The sequence below is a fragment of the Mytilus trossulus genome, chromosome 13, assembly GCF_036588685.1.
Source record: "Mytilus trossulus isolate FHL-02 chromosome 13, PNRI_Mtr1.1.1.hap1, whole genome shotgun sequence".
NCBI lineage: Eukaryota > Metazoa > Mollusca > Bivalvia > Mytilida > Mytilidae > Mytilus > Mytilus trossulus.
The window spans coordinates 2616145-2642496 of NC_086385.1; the positions used below are offsets into that span (position 1 = coordinate 2616145).

Genomic DNA, 26352 nt, shown 5'->3' on the forward strand with positions numbered 1-26352 from the left:
CTCAAATTGATTACAAAAAATACATGAATGAAATGAATGATGAATAAATATTATTTCAGGAATACACAATAATTTAGTACAACATTTCAACTCTATATAGACCTACAAATAGATATACTAGTATTCATGTTCAGTGGAACACTTGTTTAGCGTGTTTATATTTAGATAAAAGAGACTCTTTTACAGAACAACAATATCAACATGCAATCCATTTAACACATACAATTCTTTTCTCTTATTCCAATTGCTCTGTTTTCCAGTCATTAGAAACTGTTTAACAATGGTACCTATATATACATGATATAGCTATCTCTAATTCATATCATGTTCTTTGCCAGTCATTAGAAAATGTACAACAATGTTCTCTTTCAAAGGGATATCATGCATTAAGTACCAATAAAAAAGATGTTAGTGTTGTATTTGCCTTTAAAAAAAAATTTAACACAATTTGTGATTCTTAAATAGCGAATTTAAATATGTTCAATACTAGTACGCCATACTACTTTGAATAAATATCGCTGAGTTCATTTGAAATGAACTATCTACTCTGTTTCTGCCTTAAACACGTCTATAAGTATAAATCACAATGGAGATTTTAAAACAAAACGTCTGCATCAGCTAAACTGTTTTTCGAACTACCATCTGAATTTACTCGGAAACTTCCCCTAACCGGACGTCCACTCGGATCATCGCTGTCATTTGAGGAATCATCTTTATCGTCATCGTTGTTATCTGAATCACTGTCCGATGCATTTTCTCTTTCATCTTTTTCATTGACAGAAGGGAGCCGCTTAGGTTGATTTTCTGTACCTGAAGTTTCCGTATTTGGTTTCGTATCTTCATCGAGATCCGGTTTCATATTTTCGATTTCACTATCGAGTTTATCTAGTCTTTCTTTGTGCTTAGCTTGTGAGACAATATTGGCAAAGTTTAACTTCGATACGCCACCTAGCTTAGGTAATACTGATCTGAGTTTTTCTCTCGCTCTTTCCTTGCGTAAATGTTTAAGTTTATTCAAATGCTCTGTTTTTCTTCTTACTTGTTCTTTGATGTCGTCATTTTTCATCATGGTGACGACAGTGCGAATGGAACTATGGGTAAGTCGTTTCGGACCAAACTGTTGCAGAACAAAGTTCGTCCTATTTATCTCGGGTTTCCTCTCCATTTCTTCCATAGTGTTGTGCGAAGTACTCATTGTTTCCTCCGCGTCAACAGCCTTCTGAAGTTTGGAATAGTTCCTCATGAAATTCCGACTTAAAGTGCTACGCGCCATTTCCGTTTTTCGTTTTGCAAGTTTATTCCACAAGGTTTTCCCTTTACGTTGCCCAACCGAATCGTCCCCATATTCAGATTCGTTGTCTGTTATGTCTGTTGCAAATGACTTCACGGAAGAGGTGTCAGAGTCTGTTTCTTGCTTATTACTCTGAAATTCTCTCACAAGTTTCAAGCCCTCGATTACTTTTATTTCTTTGTCTGCTTCTTCCTCAGCAGATTCAAAGATAGAACCTAGGAGTTTCTTTTTGAAATTTATTTCAGCTGAAGGTGAGGCTATGACGTGTAGAAGCGTGGAATAACGATGAAAGAGCATGCAAATGAATTGTACTAACAACATTATTCCAAAAACAGCAGTAAAAGCGAACGAAATAGGCTCAATATAACCCTGACCATAACCCTTTTCATTCTTTTGCTTCCCGTTGTCACAATTCAATGAAATAGACAATGACCCCAGCTCTTGTTTGTTTACTTCTGTCAACGTGTAAACAATGGTTACGAATAGTGCATTCATCAGAAGAAATGCCAAACAAACTTTGTTCCTAAGTTCTCGCAGATCTTGTTTGATTTTCTTTTTGACTTCGTTGGACATATCTAGTGGTTTTAGATATTTTTCAATGAATTTTTCCCAAAAATTAATTTCATTCGGAAGCATATACTCAATTTCACCATATCGAACGTCAGGATCTTCGATCCAGAATGGACAGACCAGTTCATCTCTAGGTTTATCTCGAAGGTCTTTGAGAATTTCTCTAGAGTTTTCTCGTTGCTCTTGCCTTACAAACATAGGATTATCTACAATGACAATGCTAACGTTTAGAATAATTACATATAATCAAATGTGGTTTTTAGAGATGATGATTTTTTTTAAGAATTGGTCTATAAATGTTTTTTGTTTTTTTTAAATCGAACCCATCTTATAATCTTTTGTGTGAACATTCTTGTCAAGTTTGCTTAACACTTGCCGTGTGGTTTCTACAAGTTTCAAGAATATGCATGTCCCAAGTCAGTAATTTGACAGTTGTTTTCCAATCGTTTGAGCTGTTTGAGCTTGTGATTTTGTTATTTTATAAAGGACTTTCTGTTTTTAATTTCCTTTGGAGTTCGGTGTTTTGTAATTTCACTTATTTCAGAGAAGATTGAGAAAATGTGCAAAGTAAACTGTCGACTAAAAAAATGATAACTTACCGATTACTTCCCCTGCTCTTTCAAATGCTTCTGGTTGGCGAGAAAAGGGAGTGATATCTTCTTTCGTGTCATTTTGCTTGTATGATGCCCCGCTACGTTGACTGAATGATGTTATTCTGGTATCCATGTCATCAAGTTTTTCGATAATTGCCCGAAGTCTTGTATCTTCTGTTTCCGTTCCAGACTGAGGACAGCACATGCATCTGTTTAATGGAAAATGATAATTAACCTGGAGTGCTTCGTGTTTCACTAAATTTCCGTCCTCTTTTCCAGAGCCCTGAGATTATCCCCAGAATTTGATGGGGTTCGTGTTGCTCAGTCTTTAGTTTTCTATGTTGGGATTTGTGCACTTTTATTTATCTGTTTATCTTTTCCTTTTTAGCTATGGCAGTGTTAATTTATTTCGACTTATGTGTTCGAAGTTCCCTCTGGAATTTTATCCATTTTTAATGCATTTTTAATTTTTATGTATATATTATTTTTTAACTTCTCTGTAACCTTTGTACTTGCATGGTTTTATGAGAATAAACTATATATATATCTATCTATCTAGGTTCCTTTCGCTTTTTTCAAAAGTAAAATTACCTGAATAAATTTCCAAACGAGAACTGGTAATCGGATGTCTTTTTATCAGTAGTTCCAGGGCCCATAACCCAGCTGCGAATATCATCCAATCTTGTCCGATTTTGCGGTAAGCTCGCAGGTGTTCCAGCTGCCGTTCCAGTATCTCTTGTTCCCCATGAAATATCATCTAGGTTTCCCAAGGCATATATCATCATTAGCATGGACATGGACGGGATTGCCAAGAAATACAGAAGACCATGTGCTAAACACCATACTTCCTGAAAAACATCGATAAATATGTATTTATTTAAATGGGTACACATATACCCTTATGGAGTACTTGATATCAGCCCAAGTTTTTGATAGGATTCGTGTTGTTCAGTCTTTGGTTGTCTATGTTGTGTTTTGTGTGGTCTGTGTGTATGCTTGTTTTTTTTTAGCCATGATGTTGCCAGTTTATTTTCAACTTATGAGTTTGAATGTGTCTTTCGTATCATTTGCTTCTTTCTTTTTCAATAACATATTTTTTTTGTTTTGCGAGTGTCTTAATGGTTTTGATTGCAATGAGCTCGCTCAGAGTGAAAATATTAGGGTAAAATTCCTTATCATAACAACAAAACACTTTAATTTCCATTTTGCGCTTTCATTTCTTTAGGCATATGCCATTTAGTAGTGGATGACTTAAAGTCAAAGTAATAGTTTCATTTTGATATGATATGTCTTAATGCTGACTGTACATGTAATAATACACAATGCGCATGTCTCTTCAGTGATGCTTGTGGCCAAAATATTTGAAATCTACTTTGTCAGCAAAGTTGCGATTGTACTACACAACACTATTTCATATTTATAATATGCCAGTTAAACTACCCCGCCCCCCCATTGTCAGTTTATAAATGAATAAATTATTATGAAACTAAGGTTCAACTCCCTAAGGCAAAAGGGATCTTGATTTGGCTATAATTGTTTGTATGCCCCTTTAGTCATATAGCCTTAAACGTGTTTTTTACAAACATTTAGGTTTGATCTTTCATGTGAATGGTTATTTTTAATTCTAGATAAGCGCTTCAGACTCATACAATTTAAAAAGTTTTTTTGGAAGTGTGATTTCCTTAAATGAATAAAACGTATATTAGGAAATGAGAGAGACATATATTTTACACTAAGGAATATCATAAAAGTACTGTAAAGATCGGTCCATTATCCCAATATATTATGATTGTTGATAAAATTTGGTGTTGAACACAACTTTTAGCATAATATTTTGTGAATAACAGCCGGATTATATTTGGTTGACAAAGCTCCAATTCCATTGACTGTATGCTGAAAGAGGGACAAAAGATACCATAGGGACATTCGAACTCATAGTCGTCAGGCAAACTGGTAATAACATTCAATGATTATCGATTTCAAACGCACAGTATCTCCCTCATGCAAAGCTCTGATTCCTTTCACGAATTTGACTATACTTTTTGGACCTTTTGGATTATAGCTCTTCATCTTTTATATAAGATTTGGATTACAAATATTTTGGCCACGAGCATCACTGAAGAGACATGTTTTGTCGAAATGCGCATCTGGTGCAACACAATTGGTACCGTTGATTTTATTACTACCACTGGGTCGATGCCTCTGCTGGTGGACTATTAGCCCCCCAGGGTATCACCAGCCCAGTAGCCAGTACTTCGGTACTGGCATGAAAATACGGATTGTTTGTGTTATTAAAATTTGCTGTTACAAAATATTACAAGTTATTATAAATTAAGGAATGTATCTCCCTCATGCAAAGCTCTGATTCCTTTCACGAATTTGACTATACTTTTTGGACCTTTTGGATTATAGCTCTTCATCTTTTATATAAGATTTGGATTACAAATATTTTGGCCACGAGCATCACTGAAGAGACATGTTTTGTCGAAATGCGCATCTGGTGCAACAAAATTGGTACCGTTGATTTTATTACTACCACTGGGTCGATGCCTCTGCTGGTGGACTATTAGTCCCCGAGGGTATCACCAGCCCAGTAGCCAGTACTTCGGTACTGGCATGAAAATACGGATTGTTTGTGTTATTAAAATTTGCTGTTACAAAATATTACAAGTTATTATAAATTAAGGAATGTATCTCCCTCATGCAAAGCCCTGATTCCTTTCACGAATTTGACTATACTTTTTGGACCTTTTGGATTATAGCTCTTCATCTTTTATATAAGATTTGGATTACAAATATTTTGGCCACGAGCATCACTGAAGAGACATGTTTTGTCGAAATGCGCATCTGGTGCAACAAAATTGGTACCGTTGATTTTATTACTACCACTGGGTCGATGCCTCTGCTGGTGGACTATTAGTCCCCGAGGGTATCACCAGCCCAGTAGCCAGTACTTCGGTACTGGCATGAAAATACGGATTGTTTGTGTTATTAAAATTTGCTGTTACAAAATATTACAAGTTATTATAAATTAAGGAATGTATCTCCCTCATGCAAAGCTCTGATTCCTTTCACGAATTTGACTATACTTTTTGGACCTTTTGGATTATAGCTCTTCATCTTTTATATAAGATTTGGATTACAAATATTTTGGCCACGAGCATCACTGAAGAGACATGTTTTGTCGAAATGCGCATCTGGTGCAACAAAATTGGTACCGTTGATTTTATTACTACCACTGGGTCGATGCCTCTGCTGGTGGACTATTAGTCCCCGAGGGTATCACCAGCCCAGTAGCCAGTACTTCGGTACTGGCATGAAAATACGGATTGTTTGTGTTATTAAAATTTGCTGTTACAAAATATTACAAGTTATTTTAAATTAAGGAATGTATCTCCCTCATGCAAAGCTCTGATTCCTTTCACGAATTTGACTATACTTTTTGGACCTTTTGGATTATAGCTCTTCATCTTTTATATAAGATTTGGATTACAAATATTTTGGCCACGAGCATCACTGAAGAGACATGTTTTGTCGAAATGCGCATCTGGTGCAACAAAATTGGTACCGTTGATTTTATTGTAACGAGTGGAATTGAACTTCTCATGGTAGTGATCACGATACATGAACTTATTTGACCTCTAGGCAGCTTAGATATCTTTTTTTGATTATAAATTACACTCTGCGGGCTATTAAGTCTTATAGACCTACTACACATTTAAAAATCAAATTGACACAAACCTGTGGATGCAATAACGCTGAAATCACAAACGCCGAGGCAACAAACACCAAGAAGAACGTTGTAACAGAACACCATTTAGCTTCTACCGTTTCTTTAAGAAGACCAACTATCACAATCATCATCAGAAGAGCGTAAACTGTAGACAATATGGCGGCATAACTAAGCTGAAATATGAAATAATCGTCATAAGATCTATTACAATGTATTAGAGTAGACAATATGGCGGCATAACTAAGCTAACATATGATATTTTCATCGTGAAACTATTATCATAGACATTAAACGGCATAACTAAGCTAAAATATGAAATTATCATCATGCGAACTATTACTATAGACATTAAACGGCATAACTCAACTGAAATATGAAATTATCATCACGCGAACTATAACTATAGACATTAAACGGCATAACTCAACTGAAATATGAAATTATCACCATGCGAACTATTAATATAGACATTAAACGGCATAACTCAACTGAAATAAGAAATTATCATCATGCGAACTTTACTATATACATAAAACGGCATAACTCAAATGAAATATGAAATTATCATCATGCGAACTATTAATATGCCACGTCCACTTGTATTTTTGTCCATCTGATGAGTTAAGCCTTTTTCAACTGATTTTTATAGTTCGTTCTTGTGTTGTAAAGTTATACCACTGTCCCAGGTTAGGGGGAGGGTTGGGATCCCGCTAATATGTTTAACCCCGCCACATTATTTATGTATGTGCCTGTCCCAAGTCAGGAGCCTGTAATTCAGTGGTTGTCGTTTGTTTATGTGTTCCGTTTTTGTTTTTCGTTCATTTTTTTTTTTTACATAAATAAGGCCGTTAGTTTTCTCGTTTGAATTAATTTACAGTGTCTTATCGGGGCCTTTTATAGCTGACTATGCGGTATGGGCTTTGCTCATTGTTGAAGGCCGTACGGTGACCTATAGTTGTTAATGTCTGTGTCATTTTTGGTCTTTTGTGGATAGTTGTCTCATTGGCAATCATACCACATCTTCTTTTTTTATATTAAACGTCATAACCCAACTGAAATAAGAAATGATCATCATGCGAACTATTACTATAGACATTAAACGGCAAAACCCAACTGAAATATGAAATAATCATCATGCGAACTATTATCATAGACATAAAACGGCATAACTCAACTGAAATAAGAAATTATCATCATGCGAACTATTATTATACACATAAAACGGCATAACTCAACTGAAATATGAAATTATCATCATGCGAACTATAACTATAGACATAAAACGGCATTACTCAACTGAAATAAGAAATTATCCTCATGAGAACTATAACTATAGAAATTTAACGGCATAACTCAACTGAAATATGAAATAATCATCATGCAAACTATTACTATAGACATGAAACGGCATAACTCAACTGAAATATGAAATTATCATCATGCGAACTATTACTATAGACATTAAACGGCATAACTCAACTGAAATATGAAATTATCATCATGCGAACTATTACTATAGATATTAAACGGCATAACTCAACTGAAATATGAAATTATCATCATGCGAACTATTAATAAAGACATTAAACGGCATAACTCAACTGAAATATGAAATTATCATCATGCGAACTATTACTATAGATATTAAACGGCATAACTCAACTGAAATATGAAATTATCATCATGCGAACTATTAATATAGACATTAGACAGGCATAACTCAACTGAAATATGAAATTATCATCATGCGAACTATTACTATAGACATTAAACGGCATAACTCAACTGAAATATGAAATTATCATCATGCGAACTATAACTATAGACATTAAACGGCATAACTCAATTGAAATATGAAATTATCATCATGCGAACTATTAATATAGACATTAAACGGCATAACTCAACTGAAATATGAAATTATCATCATGCGAACTATTACTATAGACATTAAACGGCATAACTCAACTGAAATATGAAATTATCATCATGCGAACTATTACTTATAGACATTAAACGGCATAACTCAACTGAAATTTGAAATTATCATCATGCGAATTATTACTGTAGACAATCAGCGGTACCCCAACTGGAATATGAATTCATCATCATGAGGACGCAAAGTGACAAAATATGGCGGCATTACCCAACTGGTATACGGAATTATCGACATACGAACTTCAGCTATAGATAAGTATGTGGTTTAACTCAACTGGTATATATAGAATTAAAATATGATTAAACTGCCAATACGAACACTGTTTACAATATGGCAGCATATCTCAAATGGAATTGAAAAAAGGGTGTATATTTAGAAAAAGTCCCTATTTTTTTTCATTTCTGAATTACACCTAACACAAATCTCATCTGTAAATCAACTGATAATTTTATATGAAAAGTTCAAGAATCATGAATTGCGAAATTTTTTAAAAAGTATTGATAGTTCACGAATTTTAACCGTAGGTTGTCCAATAAATCTTTAATCTTGAATAATATTTACAGCTAGGTTATGGGTCATATAAAGGGTCTAGCTATGTACCAAACCAGGTTCAATCCACCATTTTTTACATAAGAAAATGCCAGTGCTAAGACAGTAGTATAACAGTTGTCATCCATTCGTTTGATGTGTTTGTGGTTTTGATTTTACCATTTGCTAAGGGACTTTCTGTTTTGATTTTTCCTCGGAGTTTAGTATTTTTGTGATTTTACTTTTTATGGGTCATATAACTTCTGATAAATAATTACCTGAACTTCTTTCTTGGAAACAAAACAAAGAGCTACCATGATAACAACGGGAATCAGATTGATGAGAAATGCTGTCCACGGTTGAACAGAAGGAAAAGCTGTATACAACGCACCTGCAACAAACAGAACAAATGGAATCTTACATAAATAAAATCATCAAGATCAAAGCATTTTAAAAAAAAAAACATGCTTATTGACGTTTCGGACCAGACGAATGTAATTTATTAGATGTTTATTTTTCATTTACAAGCCCTGAGCGATACCAGTGCCTATACACTGTAAATACGTTGGGTATTCGTCAGTGCTTCAATACGGACATGATAAATGATGTATTTCTTATTAGTAAAAAAGACAAAGGTTCAATATCCCTCAGGGAAATAACGGAATTATGGAGAAGAAAAAAGTAAGAACTCTATTGTTTCGTTGTTTTCCTCTTATAGTTGATGTATATTCATCGGGATTTGTTTTCTCTCCAGCGATATTTTAACTTTTGAACAGTTGCATTTATTTAGACAATGATATCAGGTGAATTACGATATTATTAAGAAACAAATGTACAAACTCCTTTAGGCAATATCTACTTTAGATTAATATTATTATTATGTATTTGTCCTTTTTGGGCACATAGCTGCTATCGGGTTTACATATTTATACATTTCTAGCCTTTAAATGTCGACCTTAGATGGAGTTGGCTGTTTTAGTAATACAACTTTTCCGTGTATATAAATTCTTAGCTTTCAAATATTTGGCTTTGAGCCTTCCTTATAGATGTAAATTCAGGACGGTGCGTTTGACTCATACAGTTAATAAAGAATGTATTTCCTTTATTGTATTATTAAGTAATAATAATGATTACCTAAAACCATAAGCAATATAGTTCCAGGTGTGAGAAGAGATGAGGCAAGCAAAAGCATTTGATATCCCACACACAGAAGTGAGATGTCGTCATTCTTTTCTGTGACATTCTTCCAATCCATCAGTAGATCTATAATGTTCGCCATTGTTGACGGAGACCAACGTCGACGTTGATTGTAAAACTCGTAAAACCCTTCCGGTGCAAAGGTCAAAGCGTCGGACGCAGCTACATATTCAACTTTATATCCTTGCTGGAGCAAAAGTGTACACAGCCATCTGTCTTCACCTGAAATTTTAAATTTACAATGTATTCTATGTCATAGGTAATGGAATAATAAAGTCTTTACAATTTTTCAGGTTGCACATGTAATGACCATAAAATGTGTTACTCCGTTTTTCCGTTTCCTTTGATCTCGATGAAAGATTTCCAGGATATGGCAGTTGGTGTCCATTCGTTTGATATGATTGAGCTTTTAATTTTGCCATTTGATCATGTTGATTAGGGACTTTCCCTTTTGAATTTTCCTCGGAGTTAAGTATTTTTGTGATTTTGCTTTTTAGGATTTGGAGTAATAAAATCTACGGATTTTTGCAGTTAAATAAATGACGTTTTGGAAATCTGTAGACTGATGCCCGACTGTCATTTGACAAGTTTGCCTATTCCGAAGACGTATCGAATATTTTACAGAAGAAACCATTGATTGAGTGTTAGATACAAATAGTCGTAGCATTGTATCGAACAACAATTCTAACATAAAACGACAACCAATACTGTGATTATAGGGAAAACGGTAGTATTTATTCTGCCATAGGCAACAATACTAACATTTTCTAAATTTACCAGTTTGTATAATAAAAACTTTGATAAAACAGTTATGTGTGGTGTTTGTACTTTATTACTGTATTCTAAAAATTGAAGCCAAATAGTATCATGACCAATTTCCAACGGAGCTGGTTTATGTTATCCATGCCCTCCGTCATTTTGCACCAAATTTATGAAATTTTGGAAGCCTTTTCAAATAATTCTCTAGAAAATATTTCAATAGGTTTTAAAATTTATGTTGTAAATATATAAACTGCAGTTATTCATAGATAAATAAAAAATATATTGTACCCTTACATCCAATCACAGCGCTCATAAGTTGACTTCCTTCACCTGTCTTGGGTACACAAAAGGTCAACCTAATGCTGGAAAAATGTAATACTACCGTTTTCCCTGCATATACTAGCATAAAAATAGTAATACAAATTTCTTTTCAGTTTTGAAAGAATAATGATTTGATAATGTGTGAGCATAACTGTCATAATGTTTTTAAAAAGAAATGTACTTGACCAAATTTAATTGCATCGAATACCAAAAAGACACAGAAATCCTATATAGCTATCAAAGTGACTATTCTAGTGAGCTGCCATTCGCCGAGGAAAACATACCATGTCGAAACTTATATAACTATGTATGAGAATGGCAATTGATACCAAAGGATAAATAAACTGACAACGTCGTGGCTAAAAAAAAAGAGAGACATGTTTTAAATAATTTCATTACCCAAAATCCCATGCATTACGATCACAATGTCTGCTTGCTATGTATTTACCTTGATCGTACTGAACATGCTGATATGCTTCAGTTGGTACTGTTGTATACTTGGCCATGACATTGTCATCCATCAATGAAAAGCCTCTAAACAAACTGAAACATCCGGGACTGCACAACACACAGCCAATCATATTCTCTGCTGCTTTCTGTAGCCAATGACTGACGGCGTACTCAAACTTTTGGTACCAAATCATCGGACCTTTGAAATGAAATACAATATGAGTGGCAAATCAGTATGAGTGCTACACTTTTATGTAATTGATTCACGAATTTATGATAAAATTCTATTCATTTTTTTAAATTAACAGCGAACGTCATACGCCACAATAGAACGCTCGAAGGAAGAGTATACAGTTGTACTCTTTCCTTTATTTAAATCTAATAAAAAATCTACTGATTTTAAGCTTTGATAATGGTACAGATATACATATCTTAATTCCAATTTTCCTTCCCAAAGAGAAGGTGTAAGCAATGCTCGGTTATAGAAAACCTTTTAACTTTATATAAAAAAGTAAATAGACTGTGTGATCGAAAGAACTATTTGATTAACCCTGTCTTGCACATATCAGTTAAATGTCTTGACAAATTACCTCACACATGTCACCTGTGAAGATTTGTTTACATTGTTCTCTGTTAATTTGTTTTCCATTTGATGGTTGAAAGACTTTCCGTTTTGATTTTTTCTTGGAGTTTGGTATATGTGCTATTTTGCATTTTACCTGCAGATCTTTATACGAAAAGGCTGCTGAATAATAAAGACAACAGTATTCTACCGCTGTTAAATAGTCATAAATCGATCTAACTGAAACAAATCACGGTCAAAAACTAGAACCGAGGGAAACTCTCCAAAGCTACCCATTTGTTTAGTTATCTAATTTGAAACTTTAAAAGCTACAAAAGCTTCGTTAAATATTTCTGTAAAGTTTTCAATTACCTGCCCCTATCGGATGAATCCTTCCACATGCTGCTCCTACGTTGAGATTTTTCTTCATTCGATCAACAAGAAGCTGTACTGCAGACGGTTGAAAGTCTACGTCGCCATCCAGAGCTAGGATAAATGTGTTCTGTGCAATTGTTTCTTTGGCTTTTTTGCTTTTCTTTAAGTTCATTAGTTTGTGTCCAAGGAAATAGTACATGTACATGACCTATACAATAAAGAAACAACTATGTCTAATTCATTTATATTATGTACCAAGCTCGAGTACATCAGCTGAAATATAAATATTATATTATATATAGACTACTACTAGCTGCATTGTGGAGCTTATGTATTAATATTATAATGGGGATAACTTCTTTCTGACTGCTTCGATAACAATTTTAAAATATATTTCTTGATGCAGGGTTGGATTTGTAAATGAAAATAGATACGAGTGTTTGAAGAATGTCAAGCAGTCACAATTACTTTATCAGTAAAAGTGCAGGGATCATGTTAAACGTTTAAATGACGTGAAAAATCGAAATATATAAAGTGTTTTTATGGTAATGGAAATGATATAGATAAAACTTATTTATTACTTGCTCTGTTTTTACTTTGAAATTATTTTTTTTTAATTTTTTGGTATGTTACCTGGCTCCACCTTTTCTTGTGTCGAATTTTCTGCTTGTCCTTCAAATGTGCGATGATTTTGTTTCCACCGGGCAATTTCCACTCCAGCTTACCACCATACGGTGTTGGTATCTTTGTTGGTGCTTTGATTTTGGTAATAACATTGTGAACAGCTCTAAATCAATAACATTGTAAACAGTTCTGAATTGATTAAGTTATTTTTTTCAGAAAATATCATATCAAAAACAAACAGAACAGTTGTATTTTTTCTCCCAACTATACCATCTTACTACGAAATTATCTTGAAAACAATTTCATTGTTACACTGTATAAAAATCTTAGCACAATATATGTAGTCAGCACTTTTTGTGCTGACATGAATTATCATTGATATCGTTATATTGATAAATTAACTGTTTACAAAATTTAGAATTTTTTGAAATACTTAGGCTTTTCTAACTCGGGCATAGATTACCTTAGCTGTATTTGGCAACACTTTTAGGAATTTTGGATCTCAATGCTCTGTAACTTCGTACTTTATTTGGCTTTTTTTTTTTACTTTTTGGGATTCGCGCGTCACTGATGAGTCTTTTGTAGACGAAACCTGCGTCTGGCGTATATATAAAATTTAGTCCTGGTATCTATGATGAGTTTATTTACAAGAAGTTTACAAACTACCAACAATGATTAAGCATTTTGATTTGGAAATCCAGGAGACTTTCGAAGGCTCAATGATACGGCACACTCTAAAAATGTAGTAACTATGTCACTTTTATATATGTAAAAACTCAGTATCGCATGAATCGACTTTGTCAATCCCTTTTTTACATTGCTTATAGGAAATTTTCGAGAAGCTTTATAACATTCCTAATATAGGCGAAGCAAGATCTTGATTTACAAAACAAATATGTATGTTCAAAGAAAAGAAAAAAAATATGCAAATCAGAACCTAATTTGAACATTTAGTTCATGGGGTATGTACTGTTGTTTGTCTGCTGGTTCAATTTGTCTTTTTTAGCCATGGCGTTGTCAGTTTATGTTCGACTTATGTGTTTAAAAATGTCCCTCTGTATATTTCGCCTCTTTTAATGTACAATGCAAGCTAACGTTTCATTACTTGACCACATTATTCCTATTTAGGTCAAACGTTAAGTGAAGAGGTAAATGCACGACTCCGATTAACATCGTATTTCCTTAGCAAACTTTGGAAAAGCTTAAATTAACGAATATCAACTTTCTGTAGACTTAAAACTTACGTTGCAGCGACGTCGATACATTCAACCAACATCTTTACATAGCTGTTGACTGTATAATCATATTGCCCTTCGCCATGCGGCTCAAAAGCATCATCAAAGAAGATATGTGCTGAATGAAAAGTTTTAAAAATATTGTAAAACTGTAGAAAATGTAAACATAAAAAGTTGTGAAGGGAAATACATTCAAATCTGGTTTCACACTTAGACACACCATTTTCTTTAGAAAAAGCCTGTATAAAGTCGTCTATCATTTGATTCGTTGGTTGATAAAGTCCTCCGTTTGTTTATGTCAGTGTTTGTAGACTTCTCCTTAATGAATTTATCTTGGGTTTGGTATTTTGTAAATGCATATTTGTATTGGGAAAGATACAATTGAAGATAATGAACTGATAATTTTTTTTCGAAAAACAGCAAATGCCACTCATGTTCCAAATCATCGATCTTTAGAGAATAAAAGGGTACCTATACATTTTAAATATATAAACGGCCTATGTTAAACTTTGTTAGATGGTGTTATTAAATTAATTCCAGTGCCATTTTCAACACAGAGACCGAACATACTCGGGTTATTCTAGCGATAAAACGACTACTCTAGTATCTTAAAACATAAGACCATTAAAAATGTTGTTCTTTAATTGATACAGCCACATTTTTTGGTTTATTCCCTGTGTCTGATATCTTATTTTCATGTTGCCACGACATTTATCTAAAATTGAGATTGGAAATGGCAAATGTGTCAATAGAAAAACAACCTGATCAGTTATCTGTATATTATGGCCTACCTTCAAATTCGTAATAATCTGGGTCTCGTATTCCAAAATAAAGCTGAAGATTCCGTCTAGCACATTGATCCTCGTCCATTCTGTATAATAGTTGAATAATTCAACGGATATGCATGATACATAGTGATCAAAATTATAACACAACGTTGACTGATGTACCCCTATTTTTGAAATTTTTACGTATTATGTCTGTTTGTTTTGTTCAACCATCGTTGTCAATATAATGGAACTTTGTACACCTGTCATACAAGTGAGAGGTTTAGCTATCTATAAAACAAGGTTTATTCCTCTATTTCCTACATACGAAATGCCTGTACATATTTTTTGTGTTTATAGTGATTAAGATTATTACACAATGTTGAACCCCTCTTTTTGGGTCGATGCCACTGCTGGTGGACGTTTCGTCCCCGAGGGTATCACCAGCCCAGTAGTCAACACTTCGGTGTTGACATGAATATCAATAATGTGGTCATTTTTATTTTTGGAATTTTGGATCCTCAATGCTCTTCAAATTTTTACTTGTTTGGCTTTATAAATATTTTGATATGAGCGTCACTGATGAGTCTTATATAGACGAAACGCGCGTCTGGCGTACTAAATTATAATCATGGTACCTTTGATAACTATTTGACACGTTTACCTATTATGTCTGTTTGTTTTGTTCATATATTATTGTCAATATAATGAAACTTTATGCAAATGTCGTACAAGTTTTAAAACCAAGTTTAATTCATAATTTTCTACACAAGAAAATGCCGGTACCAAGTCAGGAATATGACAGGTGTTATTCTTTTGTTTGATGTGTTTGAACTTCTGATTTTGCCATTTAGGGACTTTCCATTTAGAATTTACCTCGTAGTTCGAAGTTTTTGTTATTTTCTTTAAGGTATTTATGATGGGTTTTTGTACTATCTACTACACCTCTTTTGTTGTGTGTTTGAAAAATTTATATGAATGATTGTTTGAAGTTTTTAGTCCAAGTGTTATATCTGAGATTGATGTTTACACAGTTGGTGCTGCTGAATCCAAATGATTGCCATACTGAACTGTAATGTTTTTTGTTTTGGATGCTCACCCAATTTAATCAATTCACAGGAACTATAAACAATTGTCGTACATAACGTTTATATATAGATTTCATGCGTTTATTTTTCATACCTGCAAATAGACTTGAGAACCTGTGTCATTTCGTTTAGTGTTTCATGCCACATAGTGGCACACATGTATATCATAGGAGTGCTATCCTTACGTAGAACTGACCAATCATCATTAGGATTGTACTCGGGGTTCTCCGTCCAGTCAGGTATTGGAACCTTCGAAGGCTTATTCTATTTAATACAAAATATAATTTAATAAAATGAAATTTTAATAAAATATAATATAATTTAATAAAATAAAATATAATTTAATAAAATATTATATAATTTAATAAAATATAATATAATTTAATAAAATAAAAAATATAACAATTTCTAATTCATGCTTATTTTATTTTACTTTCATTGTGGTTTAGGTGTGTGAAACATATCTCTCTGTGTATGTATATTTTTGATAGACAGTGTCTTAATCCCTCTGTGTCAAATTAAGGCACTTGTCTCTGAATCCGCCCTATATACCGTAATATTGCCAAGGTACTTAACTCACATGTTTGACAAAAGTGCGAGACCGCGTGACATTTAATTTAAGTAACTTGTGTTGTATAAAGGACATTTTTTCAGAGACATAGAAATGTATCGTTTTAGAAAAAAAGCTGAAGTACTTATAACAAGAACTTGACTTAAATAATCCAACTCGACTTAATCTTTGACTACCGAATTTAAATTATCACCGGGTTCATACTAACAATATCAGCACGATGGGTGCCAAATGTAGAGCAGGATCTGCTAATCTTCCGGAGCACATTAGATCACACCGGGTTTTTGGTGTTGTTCAGTTTTAAGTTGTGTTTTGAGTAATTTTGGTTGTCTTTTGACTTGGCATGCGTTATCAGTTTAGTTTAAAGTTTAAATGTCCCGTTGTCATAGTTCGTTTCTTTCTTTCATTGACTAAGTAAAGCTATATTACCGATTCTATCGTGGTCTTAAATTCCTCGTCAGTTCGTCTTCTATTCAACATGAAAGATTGGTCCAATAAGACTCCGCAATACAATGGCTTAACAAATAGTCTGAAATTCATTCACATAGACAAGGCATTAACGATATGTTTTATGGAATACAAGTTTTGTATCTGCGCCAACTCTCAGATCTGTACGTTTTTGTGTTTTTGTTTATAAAAGTTATTTCAAGTAGTGCTAAGTTAGATATTATGTTAGTTTTGAAATATTTTATTCACCCAAAGTAATTCAGTACTATTTACCCTTATCTGTTTGCCTAGATTTTGCCTAGATTGACAATTCTAAGATTTACTATGAACATAACTTTTCTAAATGTTTGGTTCGTCGTGCTCAGTCGTAAGTGTTCTTTCTTGTATTTTGTGTACTGTTGTTTTGTTGTTTTGTTGTTTTCATTTTTAACCATAGGTTTGTGAAATATATTTTCGAATTATGGGTTTAACTCCCCCATTAGTATCGTTCGATTTCTTTTTGGACTTACAATTCTAGGAGTTTTCAATTTTTTTTTCATCTAAAGGCCATCGTCGTGCAAATTGGGTCGCGCTGAATCGTAGGCTTAACAACATTCAAAATGTATAATTCAGTTTAAAATTAACAAATAAAGGGAACAGTAGTATACCGCTGTTCGAAATTCATAAATCGATTAAGAAAAAACAAATCAGGGTTACAAACTAAAACTGTGGGAAACACTCAATTCAACCCATATTAAATAACTTCCACAAACAAGTTTCCAATAATATAAAATATAAAAAAAGTATTTCTATTTGACTTACTTGTCTGTTGACTGGAGTCGTTCTTTTTTTGGATTCCAAATATAATTTGTGATCAGTAGAAGAGATAAATAACTGATTATTCCCCCGGTAACTAGTGGCCAAATATCGGTAAATCTGTCTAATAGATTTAGTATTGGATTGTGTTCATTATCTGTCCAGTGCGGAAATTGAATTTCACATTTCCCAAACCAGAATTTCCCAATATTGTCGTTGTAATCTCCGGTACCATTCGAAGACATAAGCACAAATAAAACGACCAGTGCTATTGGCGTTGCCATGGCTAGAGGTAACCCGAATGCCATTCTCTGCGCAACTACTTTGCAAGCTGCCTTCGCTATCTTATAACACACTCCGTTCATTATAATATACACAAGAGCTATCATGAACGGAAACAATTTTTTAAAAGTCGGGCATTCATTTAAAATCGTCCCGTCCGTCAACATGGTGTTCATGATTGACGGCTGGCTGTTAGCTAGGAGATCATCTTCTGAATATTTAAAGTACAGCATATCTATACAGTCTTTTCCACATATAAGGCTACCATGTATTACTGGAAGAATACACGTAGACAAGATTATCTTCCAACAGATTGATACAAATAGAATTTTACTCTTACTTTGCATTAAATATCGTTTAATTTTTGGTAAACCATCTGAGTAGGATCTTCCTTTTGGCACAAAATTCTCCCACCAATACACAGATATAAAAATAGATGATAAGACTAATAAAATGGCAATAATTTGTCTCTGGTCTTGCGAGACGTTATTTCGAAATGACGCTGGCGGATTTAAAATGTAAAAACACGTAAGTCCAAGCCCTCCTATATGTATTAAAGCAATAACGATATTCATAATAACTGATGCAAATATTTTCCCAAATTTCATTTGATCTTCTGGTTCCCTTTCATGGCTAGGTAATCGGTTTCTGGATGGATAGATAATTTTCAAGAGTCCCGGAATCGTACCGACATTTAGAATAACAATAGCGGATATAACCGGATCTAGATTTGGCAAGACTACGAACATTAAGATATACAATCCAATGGTATGCATGGTTTCAACTAGGAGAGCCTAAAATAATATGAATACATTAAAACAAGTTATATTAAAATAATCAGAATAATAGGATAGGAAATAAGGATAATAATAATATTAAGGAACAATAATTTAAAAGCACATAACAACCTGAGTGTCTTTTTAAAAGTGTTTTGATGTGTTTCGTGTCGATCAGTCAACTTTGCATTAAATATCCTTTAATTTTTGGTAAACCAAAAAAAAAAAAGTTTCTTACTAAGTTTTAACAATTCTTTATCAAATCTTCATCAACACCACCAGTCTATACTCATTCAAACAAAGGATAGCATTCCAGTCATAAGTAGACACACACAGGCCAGATATATTGTGCGTTAACGAGACCAATGTGGACAAAAGCTTTCAAAATCCATCAATTTTACCAACCGACCATTACGAAATAATCAAAGACTGTAAAGAGGGAGATAGAGGAGTGTTAATAGCAAGCAAAACAACGCTTATATCCACAGAACAAACCAAATTAAGAACTGAAAGCGAGATTATTTGGACTAAAATACAAATAGAAGGAATTAAAAACCTCTATATTGGATCCTTCTACAGAAATCCAAAAAGCACAATAGAAGACCTTGAATCCTTCATGGATCACTGAGTATGATTGATACAAAGAACATCAACGTTAAACTAATGAGCGACTTTAATCTTCCAAACATAAACTGGGAAAATGGAACGATCAAACCAGTAGCTCAGTATGGTACAAACATCAACCAAAAGATGCTAGATATCATAAATGACCACAATATTGAACAGGTTGTATCAGAACCCAACAAGAGAAAACAACATTCTAGATTTATGTTTCACCAACAACCCTAATCTTATAAAGAAAGTAGAAGTAGGATTAGGAATAAGCGACCATAACCTTGTTAGGATCACTATAAATACACAGGCAAAAATTCACAAAAAAACGCCTAGGAAAATATACATGTATAAAAAGGGGAACATGGAAGGTATAAGCTAGATCAGACCTAAGATCAAAACTTGATAAGTGTAAAGAAGACAGCAATAAAGAAGGTGTAGACATGGGCAAACTTCAAACACCTAGTTACAGAATCAATTGAAAATAACATACCATCAAAGCATACTACCACGAGATGGAATCTTCCCTGGATAAGAACAGAAACTAAAAAAATTATGAGACAGAAACAGAGACTTTACAACAGAGCCAAAAAATCAAACGATAAGAAACAATGGAAAGATTTTAAACTTTATAGAAAAAAAGTAAAAGAGCAACTTCAAAACAACCACGACCAATATGTCAAAGACATTCTGACACCAGCATAACCAACAAAAGCACATACAGGCAGTTGCAGAGAACAAAAAAATGCTACAACCAAGAAATTTTGGTCGTATGTAAAAGTTATGAAGAAGGATAGTAGTAATATCAGCATGCTTAATATGAATGGTAAGGACATCATAAATGCAGAAGAAAAAGCAAACATCCTAAATCAGCAGTACGAATCAGTATTTTCTAATATTGATTTTAAACAGTACTTAGACATACGATTCTATACAGATGTTGAATTTAGACTACCAAAATTACCAATAACTATTGTACACATGAAATCAATAAATATGTCGTTACCTGGAATTATCAAACATCTGGAAAATATAAATCCTAATAAAGCAACAGGACCCGATCTAATGCCTTGCAAAGTCCTAAAAGAGACAACAGAACAAATAGCACCATACCTGGAGATAATATTTAATAAATCCATCAAATTAGGAACAGTACCAACAGACTGACTCATCGGTAATGTCATCCCGATTTTTAAAAAGGACGATATATAAAACAGATCCAGCAAATTATCGTCCTGTCTCTGTCCCTTGAAAAATTATGGAGCACATCATCTTTAGTAGCATCATGAACAACCTGGATAACAACAAACTCCTGTCACCATACCAGTATGGATTCAGGAAAACCCAATCGTGCGAACAACAGCTTATAAACACCACAGAAGATCTAGCTAGAATAAGAAATAATAAAAGCCAAGCAGATATACTGATACTGGGCTTCAGTAAGGCCTTTGATACCGTGCCAAATCGCCATCATGTACTCAAATTCAGGAACAAGGGTATTGACAAGTACATAGTAATTGGATAGATAACTGTCTCCAAAAAAGAAAACAGACAGTACTCCTGGATGGCTGTTAATCACAACCTGCAACCGTATGATCCGGAGTTCCACAAGGCACCGTCCTTGGTTCGCTTCTATTTCTCCTATACATCAATGACATTGGGGATAATTTAACAACTGGTACCAGCATTAGACACTTTGCAGATGATTGATTTTTATATAGAGACATCAAAACCAATAATGATACAGAAATATTACTGAAAGACTTAACTGAATTAGAAAAGTGGTTTATTGATTGGAAAATGTCATTTAAACCAAAGAAATGCTACGTTCTACAGACAACACATAACATCCGTAATAGAATTATGAGACCATAATTCTTACATTCTACAAAGCTGGAACTAAAAGAACATAACCCGTACCTAGGGGTGGAGCTGGACAGGAAGCTCTATTGGAACCACCACATTACCTCAACAATTAACAAAGGTTCACAACAACTGAACATCAGAAGAAATTTATACAGATGCCCTCGAGAAATTTAACAACATGCTTACATTGCTCTGGTAAAACCACATCTGGAATACAGTAGCTCAGTATGGGACCCCCATTGGAAGAAGAATATCAAACGGATAGAAATGGTACAGGGTGGCAAGATTTGTAACCAAGAACTACAACTACCAACCCGGCTCTATGACCGCAATTATACAATCTTTGAATTGGTCGACTCTTGAAACGAGAAGAACAACAAATCGCTTGATATTATTTCAGAAAATACTTTACTACCAAGTAGTCACAGAAATTCCGAGTTACTACCTCGTCAACAATAGGAAAACACGTCATAGCCACACAGTCATCATCATGCAGCCACAATGCAACACCTCCGAGTACGAATTCAGTTTCTACCCGAGAACAATCCTAGACTGGAACCATCTACCGGGAAACATCGCGACTGACACAGACTCGAACACTTTTAAGGAAAACTTTGGTCACACTTCCATCCTGATACCAGAGACACAGTGATGCTGTAAAGATCCTCCTTATTTTTATCCTGCACCAACCACAATTTTAAACTTGTATATAGTTATTTAATTTTCGGTTTTGTTGATCACAGCTGGTACAGCACCTGCACTTGATGACACAGCATCAGCGTGATGGTATATTTTCCGTTGCTGATTAACGAAAGAAGAAGAGTTAAAAAAAAACAAAAAAACACAAGAAAACTCAGCTCAGACAAACACATAACGGTATGAGTTCTTCAGTAGGTTTTCTTTATTCTAATTTTTTTTCTTTATCAAAATATCATACTTACTACAACCAAAGCAACTGGTTTGATCGAATTAGTCTTCTTGAAAAGTAACCTGTTCATACTTTTGATCAATGTAAACACGTAAGGCGCTAGCATGCAAACAAGCAAAGCCCATATCCACGTTACTTCCGTTTTACTGGCACTTCCGGTAGGATAGATCACACTTCCGTTGAAAGTTTTTAGAGATGTTTCGTCCTGATTTATTGGCACATTTATCTTAGATAACATGTATATAAGCGTTAATTTGGACATCACAGCTGTCAAACATACAATAAGAGCAAATACCGTCACAACGATAGTTCGCGTGATTTTGAAAACGACATTCCAGAAGTCTATGTTTGATTGGCTGTTCACATCTTTGGAACGTGCCTCGAACACATCCCATCCTTCTTTTCTATTAGAAAAATAAGATACATTAAAGAAAGATCATTAGTAAAGAAGAAAATTACAAATATTATCAATTAGCTTCAGTGCAAGACAAACTAATAACGAAAATATAAAAATGTGACTAGAGCTCTTATTTTCACCCATTTCCTACAGACTGAAACTGCCAAAAAAAGTCAAGGTCTTACTAATGTGTTTTTATAGTACTGATAATTTTCTCACTGTTGAAGGTTGTACTGTGGCCTTTAATTACTTACAACCACTCCATTAGAATTTCGATGGATAGTTTATTCATAGTCAATCATATCACTTCTATATTTCTATATTGACAGATGTATGGTGAAAAACTGAAAAACTGCATATACATTTGTGTGGTGTCATAACGTCAACAAAATACTTTTAATACTATTTAAGTTCGGACAACACATGTTGTGTGGAGATGTTAGATTGATCTGCAGCATGTTGAAGCGGAGCTGGAAGCTTAGAACAACAAAAAATTTAAAAGTTTGACAGAACAGCAAATAGAGAGAACAGACAAACCCGTTAACGTTTACAACGTACGTTTTGGTACAGTATAAAATATTTTTATTAATTGAATAGTTTTAGTGGACAAAATGAAACATTGGTTATTTAGTTGATTGCAATATCGGAGATAAAGCTTCCATCAGAAACTGACCTTTTACATATAAGTTAATAAACTATTGAATCATATTTTAAGTGCAATTTTATAAATGCAGCATTTTAGCAAAATTGATATTTACAAACATACAAATATATTCGTTATCATTATGTTTTGAGTAGGCTGATATAAATATTAATGCCAAACTGTCAAAATCAGCTTTGTTTCTTCCAATTCAAGAATTGTGTTGAAATTTTGCAACTGTTAACGACTGTGTCTTGTTATTGTGCTTCAATGACACCAGACAAAAAAAAACAGGAAACGAAAGAAAAGACAGTTTGAAAAATAAACAAAATCAATTTTAATATTTCCAATTAAAAAACCCTGATATATTGGTTGTTGATATATAAAGAATCGAAAATATTGGACATAATGTAAAAAGAACAGAGAAAAATAATTTAAAATTAAAGAAAACAGAAAAAAGGACCCGCCATTATACGCTTCATAAAACTTACTGTTTTACAGTTTTTTTCCTTGATGTTCCCTGACTCTAGACGTAAAGCAAACATCAATCAATTAATCTTATTATAGGTAAAAGAGGGTGTGAGTAGTGTTTTCCGAATTGGAGATATTGGTCGAAAAGTGCAGAATATAGCAAAGAATTAAAAAAGAAAAATAGTCAAAAAAATATAAAAGAAAAAATATTGGGATACTGAAATAAAAAGAAAAGAACATAATGAGGTTTTAAGAATATTAAGAAATAAAGAATAATGGACATAATAAATAAAGAACAGAGAAAAAATATGTTAAAGAAAACAGAAAAAAGGACCCAATATCATTAGCATCATAAAACTTACTGTTTCACGGATTTTTTCCTTGATGTTTCCTGCCTCTGTCTCATTTGTTCAGTTTCTGTCTGGAATGTCTGATTTGTATCCTCCATCTCTTCATCACTCTGATCCGAGATACTGTGAGCTAATACGTCACTTCCGGCGTCCTGGTCTTCGACGTAACCATGATTCAGATACGAGTTATGTTGTGGTTTGGTTCTTCCGTATTCCATTTTTATATTTGCTTATCAGTGAATTTCAGAATTGAATTTTTTGTTTGCGTCAGATCGTGTTCACCTATAAAGATATATAACACGGCATTTAAACATGCTTTTCAATTCAAGATAAGATTTTATTTTATGTTTTACAAGTGCCAAAGTGCATGATATGAAGATAAAAAAACGTACTGCAATATACTGATCCATATATTTCCCTTTGGCTCAAAATCTGTAAAAATTATTGCAAGTCAATTTTTAACCAGTAAAAAGACGCTCTGAAATTACAGACATCTTAATATCTTAATATAAAAATAAGAAGATGTTGTATGATTGCCCATTCAATGCGACTACTCCCATACAGACCAAATGACACAGTAATTATAAACTATAGCCTATATGTCACCTTACACCCAGCTCCTTTTTTCTAACAGGGGTGATCTGTGATCTGGCTAGGTTTGAGTCTCTTTGTTATGCATGCTCTCCTTTGTTCTGTATACATTTTTGAGGGAATGTCAACTATACAACTTATAATTATTTATACGGAAAAGACTACCTATCAAAATTCAAGTAGAAAAAATCCATTGTATATGCGGGGATTCGAACTCAAAACCCGAAGCATATCAAGTTACGACACAAACCACTACACCAGGACGACTGGATACGAAATAATAGGTATTTGACTTACTTAAAGGAAGCAAGATCTTTTTAGAAGTGGGGCGAGTTGTCAGACCTTTATTCGGTGGGGTTTAAACCTTTCTCGTTAAAAAGTGAGTTTTCAGACTGATTGTTCAATTTGATTTTAGACTTTTTCAAGAGGGGGTCGAATCGGTAAACAAGAGTGGGGCGATTTTTTTTTAAAAAGTGGCGATATAGTGTGGGTCCATTGGCAAGTGGGGCGAGTTGATATTCAATCATTGTTATCTACTCATCGTGTTTTGGGGTCATACAGGGTATACATCATATAGTAATATACAAAGTATATAATAATGGTTATGTGGCGTTCTAAACTAGATTTTATAAATTTTAAATGTTTTTCGTCTATTCTTTAACAGCTGGGATGTAAAATAGTTATCCATCTCGGACTTGCTGTGTCAGTGTTAGATCATTCCCTGGCATCCGGCCATCGGAGTGATCTTACACTGACACACCAAGTCCTTGTGGGATAACTATTAAGTAAGGCCTTCAACAAAGAATAAAGTCCAAGCTGTATGCATAGTCTGTTTTACTTCTTGGGAGTTCAAGAAGTTATATCTGCATGCAGTTTTTCCACAGAAATACTTTTAAGTCAATATAAAAATGATTTCTCTACGTTACAGAACTGACTGTTCTCCCCTTTTTGAAAAAGAGGAGGAGAAATTAAGGATCCAGGCAATCAAAACCCTTGCCACTTTTATATTTGGATCCAAGCAATTTGAGTTCAAGATTCCACACATTTTAAACATACCAAAAGGATGTAATAGAGAAAGGAAGAGGTATGCTACGAAATAGGTAAACCTTGGTTTCAAAGGAGGAGACATGAAAGGTAAATTCCAGCGGAATAAATTGAGTGTGTAGCGAAAGGTTATATATTTGGTTAGCTTGCTTGTTAGCTGCGAAGTCATTATTAGATTAGGGATACTACCCTCCTTCCGAAGTAGCATAGTCCAACAAACAGATCGATTGGTTTTCTGTCGGACTAGTCTATTCTTAAAGAAGGGTAGTTTACCTAATCTAACAATGACTTCAAGGTTCAGCTAACAAGCAAGCTAACCAAAGATATTACCTTTGGCTACACACTTAATGGAATCTGCTGTAAGTATTGTTCAGACAAATTTTTAGATGCTTGTTGGTAATTTTAAAAGATCTTGTGAATCTTTTTTTGAAAGTTCAGAAAATGAGATGTAATTTAATCAACTCTTTTAACTGGCTGGGATGGTTTGATTTTTAGTTTTCAAATGTCAGGATATAATGATAAATGTCATCTTTGATTTTGTTTTTAA

At 33.8% G+C, this 26352-nt stretch overlaps 2 protein-coding genes across 2 annotated transcripts in view; both read right to left on the bottom strand.

Moving 5' to 3' along the window:
• On the bottom strand, positions 1 to 18768 carry LOC134694900 (chitin synthase chs-2-like). The gene is made up of 14 exons (XM_063556006.1): positions 17855 to 18768; positions 17036 to 17135; positions 16130 to 16299; positions 14972 to 15051; positions 14190 to 14298; positions 12955 to 13108; positions 12319 to 12529; positions 11383 to 11583; positions 9789 to 10073; positions 8933 to 9045; positions 6196 to 6360; positions 3046 to 3302; positions 2461 to 2663; positions 1 to 2067 (listed from the first exon to the last, which is right to left on the bottom strand). The coding sequence occupies exons 1-14, from the start codon at positions 18736 to 18738 to the stop codon at positions 596 to 598; spliced, it is 4404 nt and encodes a 1467-aa protein (XP_063412076.1). The 5' UTR covers positions 18739 to 18768; the 3' UTR covers positions 1 to 595.
• LOC134695313 (chitin synthase chs-2-like) overlaps positions 18742 to 26352 on the bottom strand; it is a gene marked incomplete at its 3' end in the record, with an annotated part of 20896 nt that continues 13285 nt past the window's right edge. Inside the window, exons 2-4 of the mRNA XM_063556538.1 lie at positions 24183 to 24452; positions 22326 to 22716; positions 18742 to 18924 (exon numbers count right to left, since the gene is read on the bottom strand). Coding sequence (XP_063412608.1) covers positions 18742 to 18924; positions 22326 to 22716; positions 24183 to 24388 — 780 coding nt within the window. The remainder of the gene's footprint in view (positions 18925 to 22325; positions 22717 to 24182; positions 24453 to 26352) is intronic.